The sequence below is a fragment of the Crocodylus siamensis genome, chromosome 6, assembly GCF_052110815.1.
Source record: "Crocodylus siamensis isolate JL-2025a chromosome 6, ASM5211081v1, whole genome shotgun sequence".
Classification (NCBI taxonomy): Eukaryota; Metazoa; Chordata; order Crocodylia; family Crocodylidae; genus Crocodylus; species Crocodylus siamensis.
The window spans coordinates 3,429,599-3,446,975 of record NC_143400.1 but is presented as its reverse complement, the minus strand read 5'-3'; the positions used below and the strand labels follow the sequence as shown (position 1 = coordinate 3,446,975).

The 17,377-nt window shown below is 59.5% G+C and overlaps 4 protein-coding genes across 10 annotated transcripts in view; 1 reads left to right on the top strand and 3 right to left on the bottom strand.

Moving 5' to 3' along the window:
* TOP6BL (TOP6B like initiator of meiotic double strand breaks) overlaps positions 1-17,377 on the bottom strand; it is a 133,144-nt gene that overhangs the window by 31,518 nt on the left and 84,249 nt on the right. The gene's annotated exons all lie outside the window — the stretch shown is intronic.
* Positions 214-2,226, bottom strand: GPHA2 (glycoprotein hormone subunit alpha 2). 2 transcript variants are annotated; one of them, XM_090055203.1, is made up of 3 exons: positions 1,741-2,226; positions 656-783; positions 214-609 (listed from the first exon to the last, which is right to left on the bottom strand). In XM_090055203.1, exons 1-2 carry the CDS (start codon positions 2,086-2,088, stop codon positions 682-684), a joined length of 450 nt encoding a protein of 149 aa, XP_089911329.1. In that variant the 5' UTR covers positions 2,089-2,226; the 3' UTR covers positions 214-609; positions 656-681. The 2 variants fall into 2 exon arrangements, with proteins under 2 accessions (XP_089911329.1, XP_089911330.1); XM_090055204.1 differs by having other exon boundaries at positions 217-783; positions 1,741-1,913; positions 1,992-2,226.
* BATF2 (basic leucine zipper ATF-like transcription factor 2) lies at positions 2,427-9,002 on the bottom strand. Of its 3 annotated transcripts, none has more exons than XM_090055188.1 (3): positions 8,265-9,002; positions 7,629-7,730; positions 2,427-6,846 (listed from the first exon to the last, which is right to left on the bottom strand). In XM_090055188.1, exons 1-3 carry the CDS (start codon positions 8,319-8,321, stop codon positions 6,646-6,648), a joined length of 360 nt encoding a protein of 119 aa, XP_089911314.1. In that variant the 5' UTR covers positions 8,322-9,002; the 3' UTR covers positions 2,427-6,645. The 3 variants fall into 3 exon arrangements, with proteins under 3 accessions (XP_089911314.1, XP_089911313.1, XP_089911312.1); XM_090055187.1 differs by having other exon boundaries at positions 2,427-6,849; positions 8,265-8,993; XM_090055186.1 differs by having other exon boundaries at positions 2,427-6,849; positions 7,629-8,998.
* On the top strand, positions 10,463-17,229 carry ARL2 (ARF like GTPase 2). Of its 4 annotated transcripts, XM_090055181.1 has the most exons (8): positions 10,463-10,527; positions 10,851-11,122; positions 12,808-12,868; positions 13,555-13,657; positions 14,686-14,796; positions 15,421-15,583; positions 16,365-16,445; positions 16,777-17,229. In XM_090055181.1, the coding sequence occupies exons 4-8, from the start codon at positions 13,593-13,595 to the stop codon at positions 16,909-16,911; spliced, it is 555 nt and encodes a 184-aa protein (XP_089911307.1). In that variant the 5' UTR covers positions 10,463-10,527; positions 10,851-11,122; positions 12,808-12,868; positions 13,555-13,592; the 3' UTR covers positions 16,912-17,229. The 4 variants fall into 4 exon arrangements, with proteins under 4 accessions (XP_089911307.1, XP_089911308.1, XP_089911306.1 ...); XM_090055182.1 differs by lacking the exon at positions 13,555-13,657; XM_090055180.1 differs by having other exon boundaries at positions 10,851-12,868.

Sequence of the window (17,377 nt, the reverse complement as noted above, 5' to 3'; positions counted from 1 at the left end):
GCCCGGGGGGGGAGTAGGGCAGGAGCCTGGACACCTACCTGGGTTCTCTCCCAGTTCTAAGTGGTCTGAGCACCACCAGGATGGGATCTGGGGACTGCTGGGTTCTCCTGCACCCTGTCCAGCTTTGGGATGGGGATACTGGTTACTTCCCTAACTGCTTCCTTTCTCAGCCACAGGACCCAGCTGTCTAAGCAAAACCTATCCCAGATGCACCCATAGAACTTGAGGGTCTTTCATGAGGTCATTTATTATGTGTGGAAGCGCAGAGAACAGCTCTGGGAGCAGGGCCTGGGCCCCCCCAAACTCCCACAGAGAAGAGGGGGCTTAGGCTGTGCTCCCCCCACCCCGCTCCTGCAGGGGGGGAGAGGACAGAGAGGGGGAAACTGAGGTATGGGGGGGGCATGCGAGCATGCAGGGAGCATTGTCAGCTCAGGCGCTGGGCAGTGGGGGGGACAATGCAGTCGGCCAGGCTCCTAATGCTGCCTTTTCTGGCCCCCAAAACCCTATTCTGCTCCCAGAGCTGGAAGGAACCCAGGAGTCCAGGCTCCTTAGCCCTGGTTCTCCAGTGTGGGGTGTAGGCTGTGGGGTGCTGGGAGCCCAGACCCCTGGCTTCCCCCAGGCTCTGGGAGGTGGGGCTGGGAGCCTGGACCCCTGGGTGCTCAGCCCCCCAGCGAAGCAGGGTCAGTAGCGGGACAGGCGGCACATGTCACACTGACAGGCCTTGGCCGTGAACATCTCCAGCTCCTCGCGCCCGCCACCTGGGCACTGCAGCCGCACCCGCACCTGGGAAACAGGGGTGAGGAACCCAGGCATCTCCGCACCCCACTCCCCCCGCCCCCCATTGGCCTCCCTCCCAGCTGCCCAGGCACCGCCCCCAGGACAAAACTCACTCCCAAGCCCCACCCACACCTGAGGCCAGTGCTCCCAGGGCCTCAGGTCCTGCACCTTCCTCTCCCTAGTGCCACTCGTGGCTCCGCCCCATCCCTCCAAGCCCTGCCCCAAACCAGATCATGCCATACCCCTAAGGCCCAGGCCCCACCCCTGCAGTCTAAGGCCCGCCCCATCATACCCCTGCCACCCAAGCCCCACCCCCCAGAGCTAGACCCTCCCTCCTGGTCCCTGCCTGTAGCACCCAGCCCCCCACCCATGTTAGACCCCACCCCTGGCCAGGCCCCGCCCCCAGTGCCGGACCTCACCATTCTAGACCCTGCCCCTCCTGCGCTAAACCCAAGCTCCACCCCCTGTCTGACCCGGCCCCCGCAGCTAAGCCCTGCCCCCTGTTCTAAGCTCAACCCCCATGCTAGACTCCGCCCTCCCCGTTCCAGACCCCGCCCACCACCTAGGGTTGCCCCTTTCCCAGTTCCTGGCCCCAGTGCTAAGCCACGCCTCTCCTGCTAGACCTGCCCCCGTGGCCCTCCCCTCTTCTAGACTCCGCCCCCCGAGACACCCCACCCCCTCAGTGCTAGGCCCCACCGACCGCCTCCCACTCAGGCCCCGCCCCCATGCTCAGCCCTGTATTCCCAGTTCTGTCCCTGTTGCCTGACCCCGCCCCCTACAGCCCAGGCCCCTCCCGCTTGCTAAGCACCACCCCCTTCCGCACCACGCCCTAGCCTCAGCGGCAGACCCCACTCCTTTCCCAGGCCTCACCCACAAGGTTAGACCCCGCCCCCTCCGTCCAAGCCCCTCCCCCGCTGCCCCCCCCCAGTCTAGACACCCCCTTCCTTCCCATGCCCCGCCCACCTTGGCGAGGCGCGCGATGGTGCAGCAGCGCGAGGCGGAAGTGACGTTGTGCGCGGCCGCCTCCAGCACGGCGCGGCGCGACGGGAAGGCGCTGGACTCGCAGTGTCCCGCGCAGGCGCGCAGCGCCCGGGACCCGCGGCACGATCCGGTGCCCCGCAGCGTCACCGTAAAGGCTGGCGGGGGCGGACGGTCAGCCCGGAGGCCTGGGTTCCCCCGCCCGCCCGGCCCGGCCCGGCCCGGCCCGCGCTTACGGGTGAGGTGGCAGCCGGGCTCGGGGGGCTCGGGGCTCCGGGCCGGGCCGGCGACGAGCAGCAGCAGCAGCAGCAGCGGCGGGGCCGGGAGGGGCATCGCGGCCAGCGGTTGCAACAGGCGGGGGGTGACCGCCCCCGGTCTCGGGTCTGTCTGGCGGGTCCGTCGGTCGGTCTCCCCCGCCCCCGGACCCCGCCCCCGGGCCTGCCCACTGGAGCGTGTGTCAGGAGCCCCGTACTGCAGCCAGCCCGGGGGAGTCTCCCGGCGCCGTGTCCCGGAGCTGGGCTGAGGGGAGGGGAGAGCCGAGCCAGGTCCGTGCAGTTTATTGCGGGCTGTCGCCGGGCTCGGCCACTTGGTAGATGAGGAGGCCGGGCCGGGCCGCCCCGCCGCCCCTGTCCCGGGCCCGCTGCAGCCACAGCTCCGCCAGCAGCCGCAGCGCGTCCCGCTCAGCCCGCGCCGGGCCCCGCCGCACCGCCGCCTGCCGGACACCGCACTCAGCCCCGCGACCCCGGAACCGGGACGGGGGTCTCCCCGGCTTGGGGGTGAGAGCACGGGCCGAGCCCTGGCTTCCCTCCCAGTTCAAGCACGGGGCAGAGTCCCGGGGTCCGCCCTGCCTCGGTTTCCCTCCGCCATGCAGGGCATGGGGCATCCGGCCTTGCAGGGGTTAACCAGGGCTGGGCCCCCCCCGCCACTGGTACCATAACTCCCCTAACCCCGTGCCCCACATAATCCCCTTCCACCTTGCTACTAGCTGGGGGCAAGTCAGTCCCATTGCCACCGTATTGCTGCTAAGAATGCACATCCCTGAATAGGAGCCTGCTCTTCCTTATAATGGGGCAGCAATACGGTACATAGTGCCCCCTTCTTAACTGGAGCCTTTATCTTACCGTAATGCTGCTAATGTTGCACCCCTTTGACTAGGGCCCGGGGTCCTACCGTAATGCTGCTACTAAACCTCATCCTAACAGGATTTTGCTTGCTACTGTAATACCTCTAACAACTGGAGTCACAGCAAGACTTAGTTTGGTACTGTAATACTCCTAAAAATGTGCCTGTAAAAACTGGGACGTAATCTTTGCTTGTCATTATCAGGGAGGCACTGTAATACTCCTAATAATGCACCCATCAAACTAGATCCCACTGGGCTATGCAATAATACTCCTACTAATGCACCCACCAAAATGAGCTTCTCTGAGGCTGTGCCATAATATTCCTAATAATGCACCCATTAAAATAGGTAACCCCCCACCAGAATGGGTCTCACAGAGGCTGTGCTATAATATTCCTAAAAAAACACCCTCCAAAGTGGGCCCTACAAGATCTGTGCTGTAATGCTCCTAATAACGCTCCCCACTGGGGCGGTACCCTAATACACCTAATGGTGCACCCCTGAGACCTGACCTCCTGCCCTCTCTGGCACTGGCTGGTAGCAAATGGGGAGAAAGGGGTACCGTAATATTCCTAGTACTGTGTATCCTGATCTTGGGAGGTTGCAGGGGGCCCCCTCACCTTGCACAGCGGCAGGTTGGGGAAGTCGTTGGCCAGGTTGATGAGCCCGTAGAGTGCCACAATGATGAGGAGCCAGACAGCCACCTGCCGTCCCAGGGTCATGGCACTGCTCCACAAGGGGGGCTTAGTAGGGCCCTCCCCAGCCTCAGGTCCTTGACAGGCAGGGCACAGCCTTGCCCCCAGCACAGCCTGCTCGGCCATGGAGCAAAGCAGGAGGCCCAGGAGCCAGCTGCCCAACGCCATGCCCACAGGCTCATGGCCTTCCCTCAGCTTGGCCTGGGGGCTGGTGATGGCATAAAGACCCTGGCCAAGCTGCTGTGTGTGATGTCATCAAGCCCCCCCCCACGGGGCATGGGGGTCCCTTCCCCAATCACCCCCACTCCACCAGCTCCTGCCACCCTGTTTTGAAAGGGTTAAAATGCTCCAGGATTGGGCCCTGATCAGGCCACCCATGGAGGGGATGGCCTCCCTTTCTACCCCCCCCCCCAAGCCAGCAGCATTGTGGGGGCCTGTGCCTTTAACCCTGCTCCCCCAATCTGACATCATAGGTGGCGCAACATTCTTGTGGCCTTCACAACTTTCCCAGAATCCTCTGGGGTTGACTTGAGGGCTCCAGGCTAGACCCTAATGCTTCTAATAATACAGTGTAGCTAGGAAGCCCTGGTCTATTGTAATGCTCCTAATACTGGGCATGGGGTGCTAAGAGGACTGGGAAAGAGTCCAGCGGAAGGCAAAGAAGACAGGGCTGGGGCATCGGATGGGTGGGGAAAGGCTGAGGGCATGGGGCTGTCTGAGCCCAGTGGGGAGAAGACTGAGGGGGATTGAGTAGCAGCCATCACCTCCCTAGAGGGTGGCTCCAAAGAGCATGGAGCCAGAGACAGAACAAGGAGCAATGGGCTCAGGCTGCAGCAAGGGAAGTTGAGGCTGGATATGAGGACAAATTCTGGAGAAGGGTGGCGAAGCACTGGAACAGGCTGCCCTAAGTGGTGCTGGAGTCTCCATCCTTGGAGATTTGGGAGCCCCTGGGGGGGTGAACCTGTGGCTGGGCAGCACCAGGCCCCATTGGGGCAGGGGGCGACAAAGGCCTGGCTGGAGGCCCTGCTAGGTCTCCTTGACTGCCTGGACAGACAGATGGGTCAGGAGCCAGGGGCTGACTGATGATGCTGGGGAGGGCAAGACATCCGGACACCCGGGAGCCTCAGCTGGGGCCGGGGCTGGGGCTGGGTGAGGCCCTCAGAAGAGGGCAGCAAAGCAGGGAAGGGAGAAGCACAGGATCAGGCTGGTCGTTGTGTGGCCAGTGTCTCACACACTGGCACACACAGGACCCAGGCATCCAGCACACCCCCGCCCCCCCAAAATGTCCAGCACACATACACACCACACACACCTAGGTGTCCAGGACACACACTAAGCATCCAGGACTCTGACACCCTCCCATCCCCCCTGTCCCTGGCCCCTGTGAAACTTGGCCAGGCTGCCCATGGCCCCCAGGCATCCAGGGCATATACACATGCACACACACATGCACCCCTGCAGGCATCTAGGGCACACATACACCCAGTAAGCATCCAGCACGCCCCTCTAACTCCAAGTGTCCAGCATACACGCACACAGACACATGCACGCAGGCGCACACACACTAAGCATCCAGGACTTGGACACATATACACACACCTGTCCCTGGCCCCTGTACAACTTGAGGAAAGGGGAACAGACCACACCCCCCACCCAAGGGTCCAGCACTCATATGCACGTGCATGCACATGCACGCGCACACACACACACACACACACACTCTGACCAACCCCTCTATAGAGCAGGACCGTTCTGTAGCCCATGGGGCCATGGGGGGACACTGCTTGGGGGTGCATGCAGGGTCCCCCAGGCCACACGGGTCACGCCAGGGGCAGGGCATGCCTGGCCTCACTGCCATGGGGAGCTCTGGGTTCAATTCATGGCCAGTGAAGCCCTTATTTCTCCCCCACCAAAAAATATTTCAAGCCAAACCCCTCTGCTGCTGCAGAGCTACCATAATACTCCTAATAATCCACCCATCAAATGGGAGCCCCATTCCTATTGGAGAGGAGAGGTGGTGTTGCTATAATACCATTAAATGTGTGCACTAAATAGTCCAGTCTTGATTATAATGCGGTGGGGCTCTCTGGGCACTACTGTAATATCCCTAATAATGCCTAGGATGCAGTGTAACCCCATTGTTATTTGTGGAGTGGGGGGAGGGCAGCTGTGAGCACTACCATAATGTGCCTAATAAAGCACAGTCTGCAACGCAGCCTTCATCTGGTATCCTAAAACAATGAACAATGCAGGTAAAAAATGGCACCATGTTAGTGAAGCCTTGTTTGGGGATGGGAGGTTGCAGGTAGTACCATAAATACCACTATGAATGCACCTTCACAGTGACACCCTGATAATGCATCCTCGTTTGGGGACGGGGGCTATGTGTAGTACTGTAACCACCACTATGAATGCACCTGCACAGCACTACTCTGAGCACCATCCAAATCCCCACCTGCCAGTTTGGTGGGTGGGTACCATAATCCTAATATGGCAACCAGGATTCTGATTTCATGGGGAAAGGAGAAATCAGAAGTTGGCAGAGGGAAAAAGAGGTCTCTTGGCAAGAGAAGAGGAAGGCATTTAGTTTATAGTTCACAGCTCAAAGATTCAGGGATGGGAAGGGGCCTAGTGTCTCTGTGCTGGGTAGTGTGGAAGTCAGTGGGCTTCTCTGTCATCTTGGTGTGCAGAGACCCCACCAGAGGGATACAGTGCAAAGAACAAGCCCACCCCCACCCCCACCCTTGTCCACAGGCCTGGGGACAGCCTGGCACCCCGGACGCCTGGGTTCCTTTGCAGGGCGAGAGGGGGAAGGAGGCCAGTGTTTTTGGTCCTGTTGGAATGAAAGGATCAGGCATGGAGTCGAACCCATGCAGCATGGAGGCTGGGGTGGGGAGGGGTGCTTAGACATGAAGTCAGTTGGAGGGTCCGGGCCTCCAACCCCACAAAACCCCCACTCCCCTTCCAGAGCCAGGAGAGAACCGAGGTGTCTGGGGTCAGTCCAGCATGCCAGCTCCTGTGTGTCACCAGGTAGCCCCACCCACATGCCTCAGTTTCCCTCCAAGTGAGGGGTCAGGAGACGCCCAGCTCCAGCCCCTCGAGGGCCCAGGGTCGGGGTGCAGGGGCTGCCAGCAAGTCCAGAAGGAGGTCGTGGCTGCCCAAGGTGCAGGAGACTTCATGCTGGGCCAGGACCTGGCTCCAGGCCTTGATTTCTTGCTGCAGCCCCTTGATCTCTCGCCGCAGCCCCGCATTGGCCTGCTCCAGCTGCTCGTGCTGCTGTGGTGGAGAGAGAAGGGGTCAGGGGCTGGGCGCTGGGGTCCCTTCAGTGCTAGGAGGGGAGTAGGGTTGGGGGGGCTGGGAGCCCGGGGGCCTGTAGGTGTATCTGTCCTGGACGCCGGGGTTTCCTCCAGCTCTGGAAGGGGAGTGGGGGTGGGGAGGGAGCAGAAGTGGCTGGGAACTGGGACACCTGGGTTGTGCGCGTGTGGGTGTCGGTGTGTTTCCCGGACGCCTGGGTTCCCGTCAGAGCTGGGAGGGAAGTGACACTTGGGAGCAGGGCTGGGAGCCTGGGTTGGTTCAGTGTGTGCCTGGGATGTCTGCAGCTCAGGGAGGGGGCTGGGAGCCCGGGTGCCTGTGTGCTCGGCGCAGACTGGCCCCGGTCCAGCTGGCCCTGGTCCACCCCCCACACACTTCCTGGCCCCCCTGCCAGTGCCCACAGCCTTTTGCTATTACTTTCGCTCAGCCTCCACCCTACCACCATGCGGGTGGAGCACTGGACTGCAAGGGCAGAGCAGGAGGGAGCCCGGGCATCTGGGCTCCCCTTGTCCCAACTGGCCTCCCAGAGACCCCAGGCTCCCAGCTCCCCCCGCTCTCCAAACAGGAACCCCTCCCTTTACCCCACATCAATGCAGCACCTCTTAAAGGGGCTTGTTTTATAGCTTCCCGGGGAGGGCAGAGAATCCCCCCTCCCCAGGAGCAATGCAGGGCTTAGGAGACATGACATCTTGATTTGGGGAGGTCTGGTGTGGGGGGGGTCTTGGTTCTTGGTGGGGGCAGACCTGGTGCAGCTCATCGGCCTTCTCCGTGTGCTTCTTGCGGCTCCTCTGAGCAGCCACCCGGTTCCTCTGCCGCCGCTTCTGCTGCTTCATGCTCGAGGGGTCCTGGAAGGTGGGAGGGGGGTAAGAACAGGCATCTGGGGTGCGCACACACAACCCAGGCATCCAGGACACACACACTAAGAACCCAGACACCAAGGAGACAAACACACACACACTGGAAACCCAGGCATTTGGGGGACACACATGCATGGAGACCCCAGACATCTGGGACAGACACACGTGTGCGTGCACACACACACAGAGCCCAGGCATCTGGGACATGCACACACACAAAACCTGCAGGACCCAGGTGTCCCGTTCCCCCCACTGTACACACACACACACACACACACACACACACACACTGAGAACCTAGGCATCTGAGACATGGGCACACAAGTGCGCACACATGCACTGAGAACCCAGACACACGCACACCAGGCATCCCAGATACACACACCGAGAACCCAGGTGTCTGGGACGCACACACACAAACACAACCCAGGCATCCAACACCCACCCACCTGCACCCTATCTCCGACCCCACTCCTCCTCCCTCCCTTCCCACCCCCGACACGCATGTGCCCTCACACTCACCGCCCCCCCTTGCGAGTCATCTGAGCTTCCACTCCATGCCACCAGGGTTCCCTCCATGCCAGCCTGGGAGGGGTAGGGGTGTACGCGTGCGAGCCCAGGGTCCAGCCTCTCGCATGAGGCTGGTGCCCGAGTGCGTGTGTGACGGCGACGCCTGGTCCTTTGTAGCCTCCCAGGTTTCGGTTTATCCTAAACGGGGCCTTTGCCCAGAAGAGCCTGCGACACGTGGTTGGAATTTCCTGCTCTATCGGCCTGACCTTGGAGACGCCCCCCTCCTTCACACGGCCTCGCACAAAGGTGGGGAGCTCCTCCCAGCTAGGATCCACCCCCATCCTGGCCCTGGAGACACCCTCCCTCTCCCCTGCCTAGGGCTGGGGACCCCCCCCACCCTGCCCCCCGAAGCCTCCCAGCTTGGATTCCTCCCTTCCCCCCCAGCCCTGGAGATATCCCCACTCCTCCCACAGGCCTTGCACAAGGGTGGGGAGCCTCCCTCCCAGGCAGGACTCCCCCCCCCCCCGGAGATATCCCCCACTCCCTCACAGGAGCCTTGCATGGGGCAGGGAGCCCCCAGCCAGGACACCTCCCTGGTCTTGGAGAGGCCCCTTCCTCCATTGCACATGGCTCACCCAGGGATGGGGACCCCCCCAGCTGGGTTCAGGGGTCTGGATGGGGAAAGTGGGGGATCTTCCTGCCTGGGGGGAGGCAAGGGGTAGTTGTAAGAGAGTGAAATGCTCATGGGAAGAGGGAGGGTGGGAAGGGGGTGGGAATGGCTGGATTGTGACCCGTGTGTGTGTGTCTGTGTCCTGGATGCCTGGGTACAGGGGGTGCGTGTGCGTGTCCATGTCCCAGACCGCTGGATTTTGTGTGTGTGTGTGTGTGTGTTCATCCATCCATCCTGGACTCCTGGGTTCTGTGTGTGCATGTGTGTATATGTACGTGTGTGCGTCTATCCCAGTATCCTGCGGTGTGTGTGTGCACGTGTGCTTGCGTGTGTTCCTCCTCTGCTGGACAAATCTAACCACCCCCATATCCTTCCTGGCATCCTTGGAAGGGTGTTTCTGGGAAGAGGGGAATGATGTGTGAGAAACTTGGGTTGGTTTGTTAATCATTGATCAGCCGATCTGGGAAGGGTTGGAGGGAGATAATTAAGTCCCACACTAATGAAGCTTCTGCCCCCCCCCCCCAATCTTCCTCCAGGATGCTTTCATCCTTCTCCATCTTGGGTGAACTGTGTTGTCTTATGCACCAGAGACACCCAGAAGATCACTGGGCCCCATCTCCCCCCGGCAAAGCCAGCTGGGATCTCACCCTAGGAGCCCTTGTTCTCTAGCCCTGAATCACTCTGGGTTTTTTTTTCCCATCTGCCCTCATCTTAGGAGTAATATGGTGCCCTTGCCCTTGCACAACCCTTCCTTATTTCATGCAGCCTGCTACATTTTCTAGCCTACCACATTCCTGTTTTTTTTAAGAGCATCAGCTGCTGGGAGTTTGATGTACATTATACATAATAAATATGGTAAGAGGAGGGTTGTGATGGTGCTTTGTTTTAGGACCCTGGTGGTCCTACCATATTTTCAAGCATACACACATTAAAAAACCTGGGAATTGTAGTGCACATTATATATGATAAATGAGGTAAGAACAGTTATGTCAAGCCCCCCCCCCAATGATCTACCATATTTTCTGGTATATAACACACATCTTTAAAAATATATTAAAACAGCTGCTGGGAATTTCATGCTCAGTAATATATGAGAAATATGGTATGTGCGGGGAGCAATGGCAACGGATGTCACGGCCCCCCAGATCTACCATATTTTCTGGAACACAGCATACACCTTACAAAAAAAATAACTGAGCAGCTAGGGCATGTGGTGCACATTATATGAGGGATATACGGTAACAGCCTTTTCCCCATGTGACTTACTTCGCGGGCGCTGTGATGCAACCCATTTTCTGGCAGAAATCGCACAGCTAAAACAACAAACGCAACAGCTGGGAGTTTGCATCACATCGTATACAAGAAATACGGTAAAAGCAAGCCCCTCCCCCCCGTGACTTATTTCACGCCACTGTAACGGGACCGGGGCAACGGAACGTATTTCACGCAGGTAGGCCAAAACGGCGCCTCCCCGCTTCAGGGTAAACCAGTGGGGGGCGGGGTAAGACCCGGTGTACGTAGCTACTTCCGGTCCCGGCACCGGAAGTGAGGCGGCCGCCATTTTTGCGTGGGCGAGATGGGACCCAAAGGAGGGGGCGACCCAGGGTGAGTGAATGCAAGGGCGGGGGCGGGGCCACAGCCACAGCCACATGGGGGCGGGGCTTGGAGATGAAAAGAAGACCCCCCTGTGGGGAAGGTGGGGGGGTGCTGGAGTGACCCCCACAATACAGGGAAGCTAGGGCCCCCCCCCCACTATGTGGTGGAGGGGTCCTGGGGTGACCCCCCCATGGCTGGGGGCTAAGTGACGCAGGCCTGGGGAGGGGGGTGAGATCCCCGGAGCCAGGGAAGGGACATGTTGGGAACCGGGGTAGTAGCTTGGGCCTGCTGGAGTCTTCCCAGCCCCTAACCCTCCTCTCTCCCCCCACAAGGGCAAGGCCCAGCCATGGGGAAGATCTTCATGGGCACCAGGGGCTGAGCTGTGAGGCCTCTCCGAGCCCTAGAGCTCCTGCGACATCCTGCAGACCTTTGCTGTTGTGCCTGTGGAGGGGGACACCATGGAAAGCATCATCCACCTCCGTGACATCCCCATGTGCACAGAAAGCTCCTTGCCCTCCCCCGGAGCAACGGGGCTCAAGACCCCTCACCACACCTGCCGGTTACGTCCACCCCTGCCAGCACCTGCTTTATGCCCCTGGGCCTGGTATGATCTAGAAGTAGAGGAGGCCAGCAAGGCTGATTCGTGGTCTAGGAGGGAGAGATGAACAAGGCCAGGCCTGTTCCGTTTAGAAAAGACGCTTGAGGGGGGACAGGGCAAGGGTTTACAACGTGCTAAACAGCAAGATTTATTATGATTATAGGGATCATTGTTGCAGGGAATTGTTAGGCACTAGCTCTTGCTGGACAAGAACGAGGGGTCCACCGAGGGATTGGCCACGGTCTTGGAGGAAAGGGGCATTGGGAGCCATATGGAGCATGGGGGTTTACGGGCACGGCCTCTGTATCGGAGTGTCCTGGGCCTCGAGTGCTGGAGGCTGTGAGTGAGAGAGGAACAAAGCGGGGAGGAAAATCCTGCTCAGACCCAGTCACTCACCCTCCTGGCCTCTGCTCTGCTGCCATGGACAGAGGAGACTGGGCAAGATAGACCTAGGGTCTTACCCAGTCTGTGCAGCTCTTATGTTCTTTCATATGAGCAAGCTGCCATGAGAGGAGCTCCGTGTGCCGTGTCTGCCCAGACTTGTGGCCAGGGGTACGGGCAGACAGGCTATGCTGCGGCCTGCTCACCATACCGGGCTGCTGCATCAAGTCTGGGGTGCAGCGCGTCCAGAGCTCTTGGGCTTACTGTGAGCTGAGTAGTAAGCCACCCCCAGCTCCTGGCTTCAGGGGCTGCGATGGGCCTGTGATTGGAGGGAAATGGGGGTTTCTGATACCCACCCCCACTCCAGAGCTAGGCCTGTGTGTGCGTGCATGTGTGTGTGTGTTGTAACCTAGCTTTCCTTCAGTGAGATTTGGTGTGGGGCAGAGAGTTAGGATCTGCTGACCCCCAGGGTCCCTCAAAAAAAGCTCCCTTGAACATGGGGAAACTGAGGCACAGTTACCCCAGAGTTAACCTATCCTGGGTCTTACTCTGTGGTAAGAAGCAGATGCATGGGTGGCTGCTGTGTGCCAGATCAGATCCTGTGTGGGGTCTGTAGCTTCCCCAGAACCAGAGCCACGTACCAGGTCCTGGAGCCCATGTGGTGTGTCCAATCCCATGTACCAGGTCCTGGAGCCTCCTCCCAGGTCTGATTCCATGTGCTGGGTCTGGAGTTGAACACCGGGTCCAATCCCAGTCCCAGGTCTAGCCACCTACCCACCATGCATGCCAACCTGACCCAGCCTATGTTCTCTACGACTCCATCAATGTAAAGGCGGGTAGCGATAGGAGTCTAATTATCACGGAGCTCCCAGACCTCTCCCTGCTTCTCTGCCCACCACCAAATACCCAGACCTGTGGGAAAATCCCTTCCAGCCTTGGGGTCTACGATTCTAAGTCGGAAACTGAGGCACAGAGGGGCTTGTAGTTCAGCTGAGTGGGAGCTTGTGCCTGCTTCTGCAGCTCTCATCTACTTCCCATCTGGGGCTGCCTGAAAATGTTCTGGGGTACAGGGAGCATAGGGTGACCCCCCCCCCATCCCAACAGCCTTCTATCTTCCATCTGCTTCAGGTCCTTGGTGCCATCAACTCCTATCACAACACTGTCACCTTTCTGCCATGCCCCCACCCCCTTGTTAATGCAGGGAATCATTAGCACTAACAAGACCTGCCTGACAGGTGATCATCCATAATCAGCTTGTCTCTCTCCCTCTTGTCTTTCTTCCCACCCCCAAACCTACCCCCCTTGTCCAGGGAAGCCTACTGCCCCCCATCTTGCCTGATGATGCTTCCAGATGGTCCCTGCATTGCCCAGGTAATGGTGTGAGACATCTCTTTCCCTGCTAGCTCCAGTCAGGCCTGTGGGACATGACCACAGGGGGACGGATGGGGTGGAGGAGGGTGGGGAGATGTGGGTACACCCCTTGGACCTGGGGGATCTCCCAGATCTCAGCTCAAAAGCACCCCCTCCCCTCCAAGTGTCAGCATGTAGGAGAGACCCTGAATCGGACAGCTTGGGACCCCCCGGTGCAGGAGATGGTCCTGACTTCACCCTTTCTGGGGGTGCCTGTGGGGGTAGCAGATGTGGGCCAGGTCCCCTAGGGCTTGGAGTGGAGTTGTCCATGGAGGGACAGTACAGTCATCCATGCTGTTATCTCTCACCAGCTCCTGGTGATGTCATTGATGGATGCAGCCAATAGTGTTGCGTCATTATAGGGCCTGTAAATCCAGCCTGAGACCTCCCCCCAGTAATTCCTCCCCTTCGGTGGCGGTATGCGCTCCTCAGCGAGCGGCCTTCTAGCCAGCAGGTGTTTCTAATGCTTCTCACCCACCTCGCGCTAGGTGGCGCTGCTGCGAAGGCCCCGCCGCCGCACCTTCTGCCCCTCTAGGCGGCCGGGTATCCTCGCTTCTATGATTTCCGGGCGGAGGGGGCGGGGTAGCTGCCGAGCGCGGCCAATGGGAAGGCGCAGTTCCCTGACGGGCCGTGCGGCGGACCAATAGGGGCCGGGTGAGGCGGAGGAGGTGCAGGGCCAGTGGTGATGGGGTTGCTGACCATCCTCAAGAAGATGCGGCAGAAGGAGCGGGAGTTGCGGGTCCTCATGCTGTATCCTTCCGCGGCGGGGCCGGGCCAAGTGCCCCGGGGGGGAGTGGCGGCGATTGGGGGTATGGGGTGGACTGTGCCATGTGTTTGGTTGGGGGGCGGAGGGGAGGAAGGGGTTGTACCAAGTGTCTAGAGGAGGGGTGGGCAGTACCAAGTGTTTAAGGAAAGAGGGTGGACTGTGCCAAGTCTCTGGAGGAGGAGAGGCTGGGCTGTACCAAGTGTTTTGGGGAAAGAAGGGGGCTGTACCAATTGTTTGGGGGAAGAGGGGTTGGTTGTACTAAGTGTCTGAAGGACGAGGGGGCTCTACCAAGTGTGGGGCAAAGGGGGTGTACTGAGTGTCAGGGGGGAGGGGTGGGTTGTACCAAGTGTTGGAGGAGAGAAGCACAGGGTGGGATGTACCAGGTCAGAAGGAGTAGGGTATTTTTTTCAGGTGGTGTGGAGGGGAAGGGGTCTGTACCAAATGGCTTGTAGGAAGTGAGGTGTATAGGTGGCATAGGGTAGTCTGTACCAAGTGTGTGTGGGGGGGAGGGCATGGGCTGGGGTAGGTGAGCAAGTATCTAGGGGTGGAAAGGTGGGTTGGAAAGGGTGTACTGAATGGCTCAGAAGGGGGCGGCGGGGGGAGATGCTCTGTTTCTGGGGTTGGCTGTACCAAGTGTCTGGGGAAGGAGGCAGGTGCTAGGGCTATTGGGTGGACTATAGCAAGTGTTGGAGGAGGTGGACACTGTGATGGGGTGGGTTGTACCATGTGTCTGGAGGAGGGCATCTTGTGGTGTAGCCCACCCCATACCCACATGTTTTGGAGGTCCTGTGGGCATGGGGTGGATTGTACCAGCTGCCTAGGAGAGAAGGGGGTGCCCGGAGGGTCCAGCTTGCAGCTGGGCGGTGGATGTACCCAGTGTTCATACAGGCCTGTGCTCTCTGCCAGAGGCAGGGTGAAGGGCCTGCACCAGGTCAAACCTGCTGTGACCCCCCCCCGGCCCCCCATCTCCATGTGCTTACTGGTTGCTTCTTTGACCCCCTGCACCCCCCAGTGGTTTGGATAATGCTGGGAAAACCACCATCCTGAAGAAGTTCAATGGGGAGGACATTGACACAATCTCACCCACCCTAGGCTTCAATATCAAGACCCTGGAGCACAGAGGGTGAGATTGCAACCCCCCCTCCCTGTTCCCCATCTACCTGGTTGGTACAGCCCTGCTCCATCCCCTTGCTTGGGTTGGTGCAGTCTGACACCCTTTCCTTTCCCCCCCCCATGCCTCCTTGGTACAGCCCAGCTCTTTCTCTTTTTTCTCCTCTAAGCCCTCTTGATACAATCCAGGGCCCCTCCCTCACTTGTACTGGTAGAGCCTGGCACCCTCTGGGTACAGCCTGATACCCTTCTCCCTCGAGGTGCAGGCACAGCCTGATGCCCCTTCCCCTTAGTGGGCTCTACCAAGCATCTTCAAGGGGCTGCAGGGTTGTACCAAGTGGCCTGGGTTATGGGGAGTATAGCTGGTGTTATGGGGTGGACTGTACCAAGTATTGGGAGGGGATGGGCTGCAGCAAATACTCATGATACTGCAAGGTTGTACCAAGTGCCTGGGGGGACATGCAGTTGGGCATGAGGCAACTACAGCTGCTGTTATGGGGATGGACTGTACCAAGTATTAGGGAGGGGGTTAGGAGAATGTAGGGCTGTACCAAGGGGGCTGGAGTGGGAGGGGGGAACAATAGCATGCTGGGATCTCCTAACGCTGCCTGTGTCTCCTCTTCCTCCCCCTGCCCAGGTTCAAGCTGAACATCTGGGATGTGGGGGGACAGAGCTCCCTGCGCTCCTATTGGCGCAACTACTTTGAGAGCACAGATGGGCTTATCTGGGTGGTGGACAGTGCGGACCGGCATCGCCTGGCCCTCTGCAAGCAGGAGCTCCAGAACCTCCTGGTGGAAGAGGTAGGGCTGCACCCAGGCTGGGGTGGGAGCAGAGAGGAGGGGAAGGGGGTGCCCTTGGGATGAGGCAGGCAGCTGCAGGTAGGTGGCCATAGCAGGCCTATAGCCAATGTTATGGGGATGGACTGTTCCAAGTATTGGTGGGGGTGGTGGGCTGTGTCAGGGGGGCTGCAGGATTGTACCAAGTGATCTAGGGGGAACCATACAGTTGGACATGGGAAGGCTATACCAGATAGGAATGGACTGTACCAGGTATTGGGGGGTAGCAGGATGTACTAAGTGTCCTCAGGGGCTGTAGGTGTCATGGGGCGGGATATACTAAGTGGTCTGGAGGGGGGACATGCAGCAGGGTATGGGGAGATTATAGGCAATGTTATGGGGTGGGCTGTACCAAGCATGAGGGTTTGGTGGGGGGTCTGTGGGCTGCACCATGCATCTTCAGGGGGCTTCAGGACTGTACCAGACTTTGGCTGGGGGCAGTGTTCAGCAGGGACTGGTGGGCTGTACCAGTTATCATGGAGGGGGAGTGCCTTGCTAGGTATACTGGGTTGACCCAAGTGTCTGTTACAGGATTGTACCAAGTCTGGGTGGAGGGGGTTCTAGCAAGTAGGGGTTGGGTAATAGGGGCCTGGATCATACCAAATGTCCAAAGAAGTGGGGATTTTGGGGTGACTGTTGGCTGCAAATCAGCACCCTGTTTGCAAGAGCGGGTAGGGAGCTGGGGTGGAGGAGGACACATCTAGCTCAGGTTGCTGACCCTCTTCTAATCCTCCCCCCCCCCAAGCGCTTGTCAGGGGCCACCCTGCTCATCTTTGCCAACAAACAGGACCTGCCAGGGGCGCTGAACTCCAACGCCATCCGCGAGGTAAGAGTCACGGGGGCTGGGACCCAGACACCTGGGTTCTCCTTGGGTCTGGGAGGAGAGTGAAGGTTGGGAGCCTGGTTGCCTGGGTTGTCTCCAGTTGTGGAAGGGAAGTGGGGTCTGGGGATTAGACTAGCAGGAACTGGGAGCCCCGGACTCCTGGGTTCTCTCCTGCTCTAGGACGGGAGTGGGAGCTGAGGGGTTAGAGCAGGGGGTGTGGGAGCCCAAATGCCTGGGTTCTCCCCAGCTCTAAGGTCCAGGGGCTTAGAGCAGGGGGCACTGGGGGCCGGGATGCCTGGGTTCTCAGCCTTCTCCCTCTTCCCCTAACCACCAGGCTCTGGAACTGGACAGTATCAAGAGCCACCACTGGTGCATCCAGGCCTGTAGCGCTGTCACAGGGCAGAACCTTCTTGTGGGCATTGACTGGCTCCTGGACGACATCTCCAGTCGCATCTTCACCGCAGACTGAGTCTGGCCCTGACAGGGCCCCTGCTTGCGGGTGTGAAGGGCAGGCCTGTCTTCCCTCCCTATCACCCACTTCACTGCTTCTCCTTTGGACTCGGATTGCACCTTCCATCAGACCCCTGGGTTCATGTGGATAGGACCCTCCATCGCTTCTCGGGGCGGGGGCTTGGGATAGGGTCTCGAGAAGGGAGGCTGGAGTGAGGGGGGCCCTGGATTCCTTGAATGAGGGGGCTCAGGAAGAGGGAGAGGTACTAGCCCCCCTCAACCTTTGTGTTAAGTCTTGCCTATTACACTAATAAAAACACTGGCCTGCCCCCTCCAAGCCCAGCTCTGCCTCTCCTTCCTGTACTATGTGCCCCATTGCAGTGAGTTGTGAAGCCACAGCCCCACCCCAGAAGCAGCTGCATCCCAACCTCTGTCTTAGGAGGGTCCTGCCCCAAAAGCAGCCACATCCTAGCGCAGGGTTGATG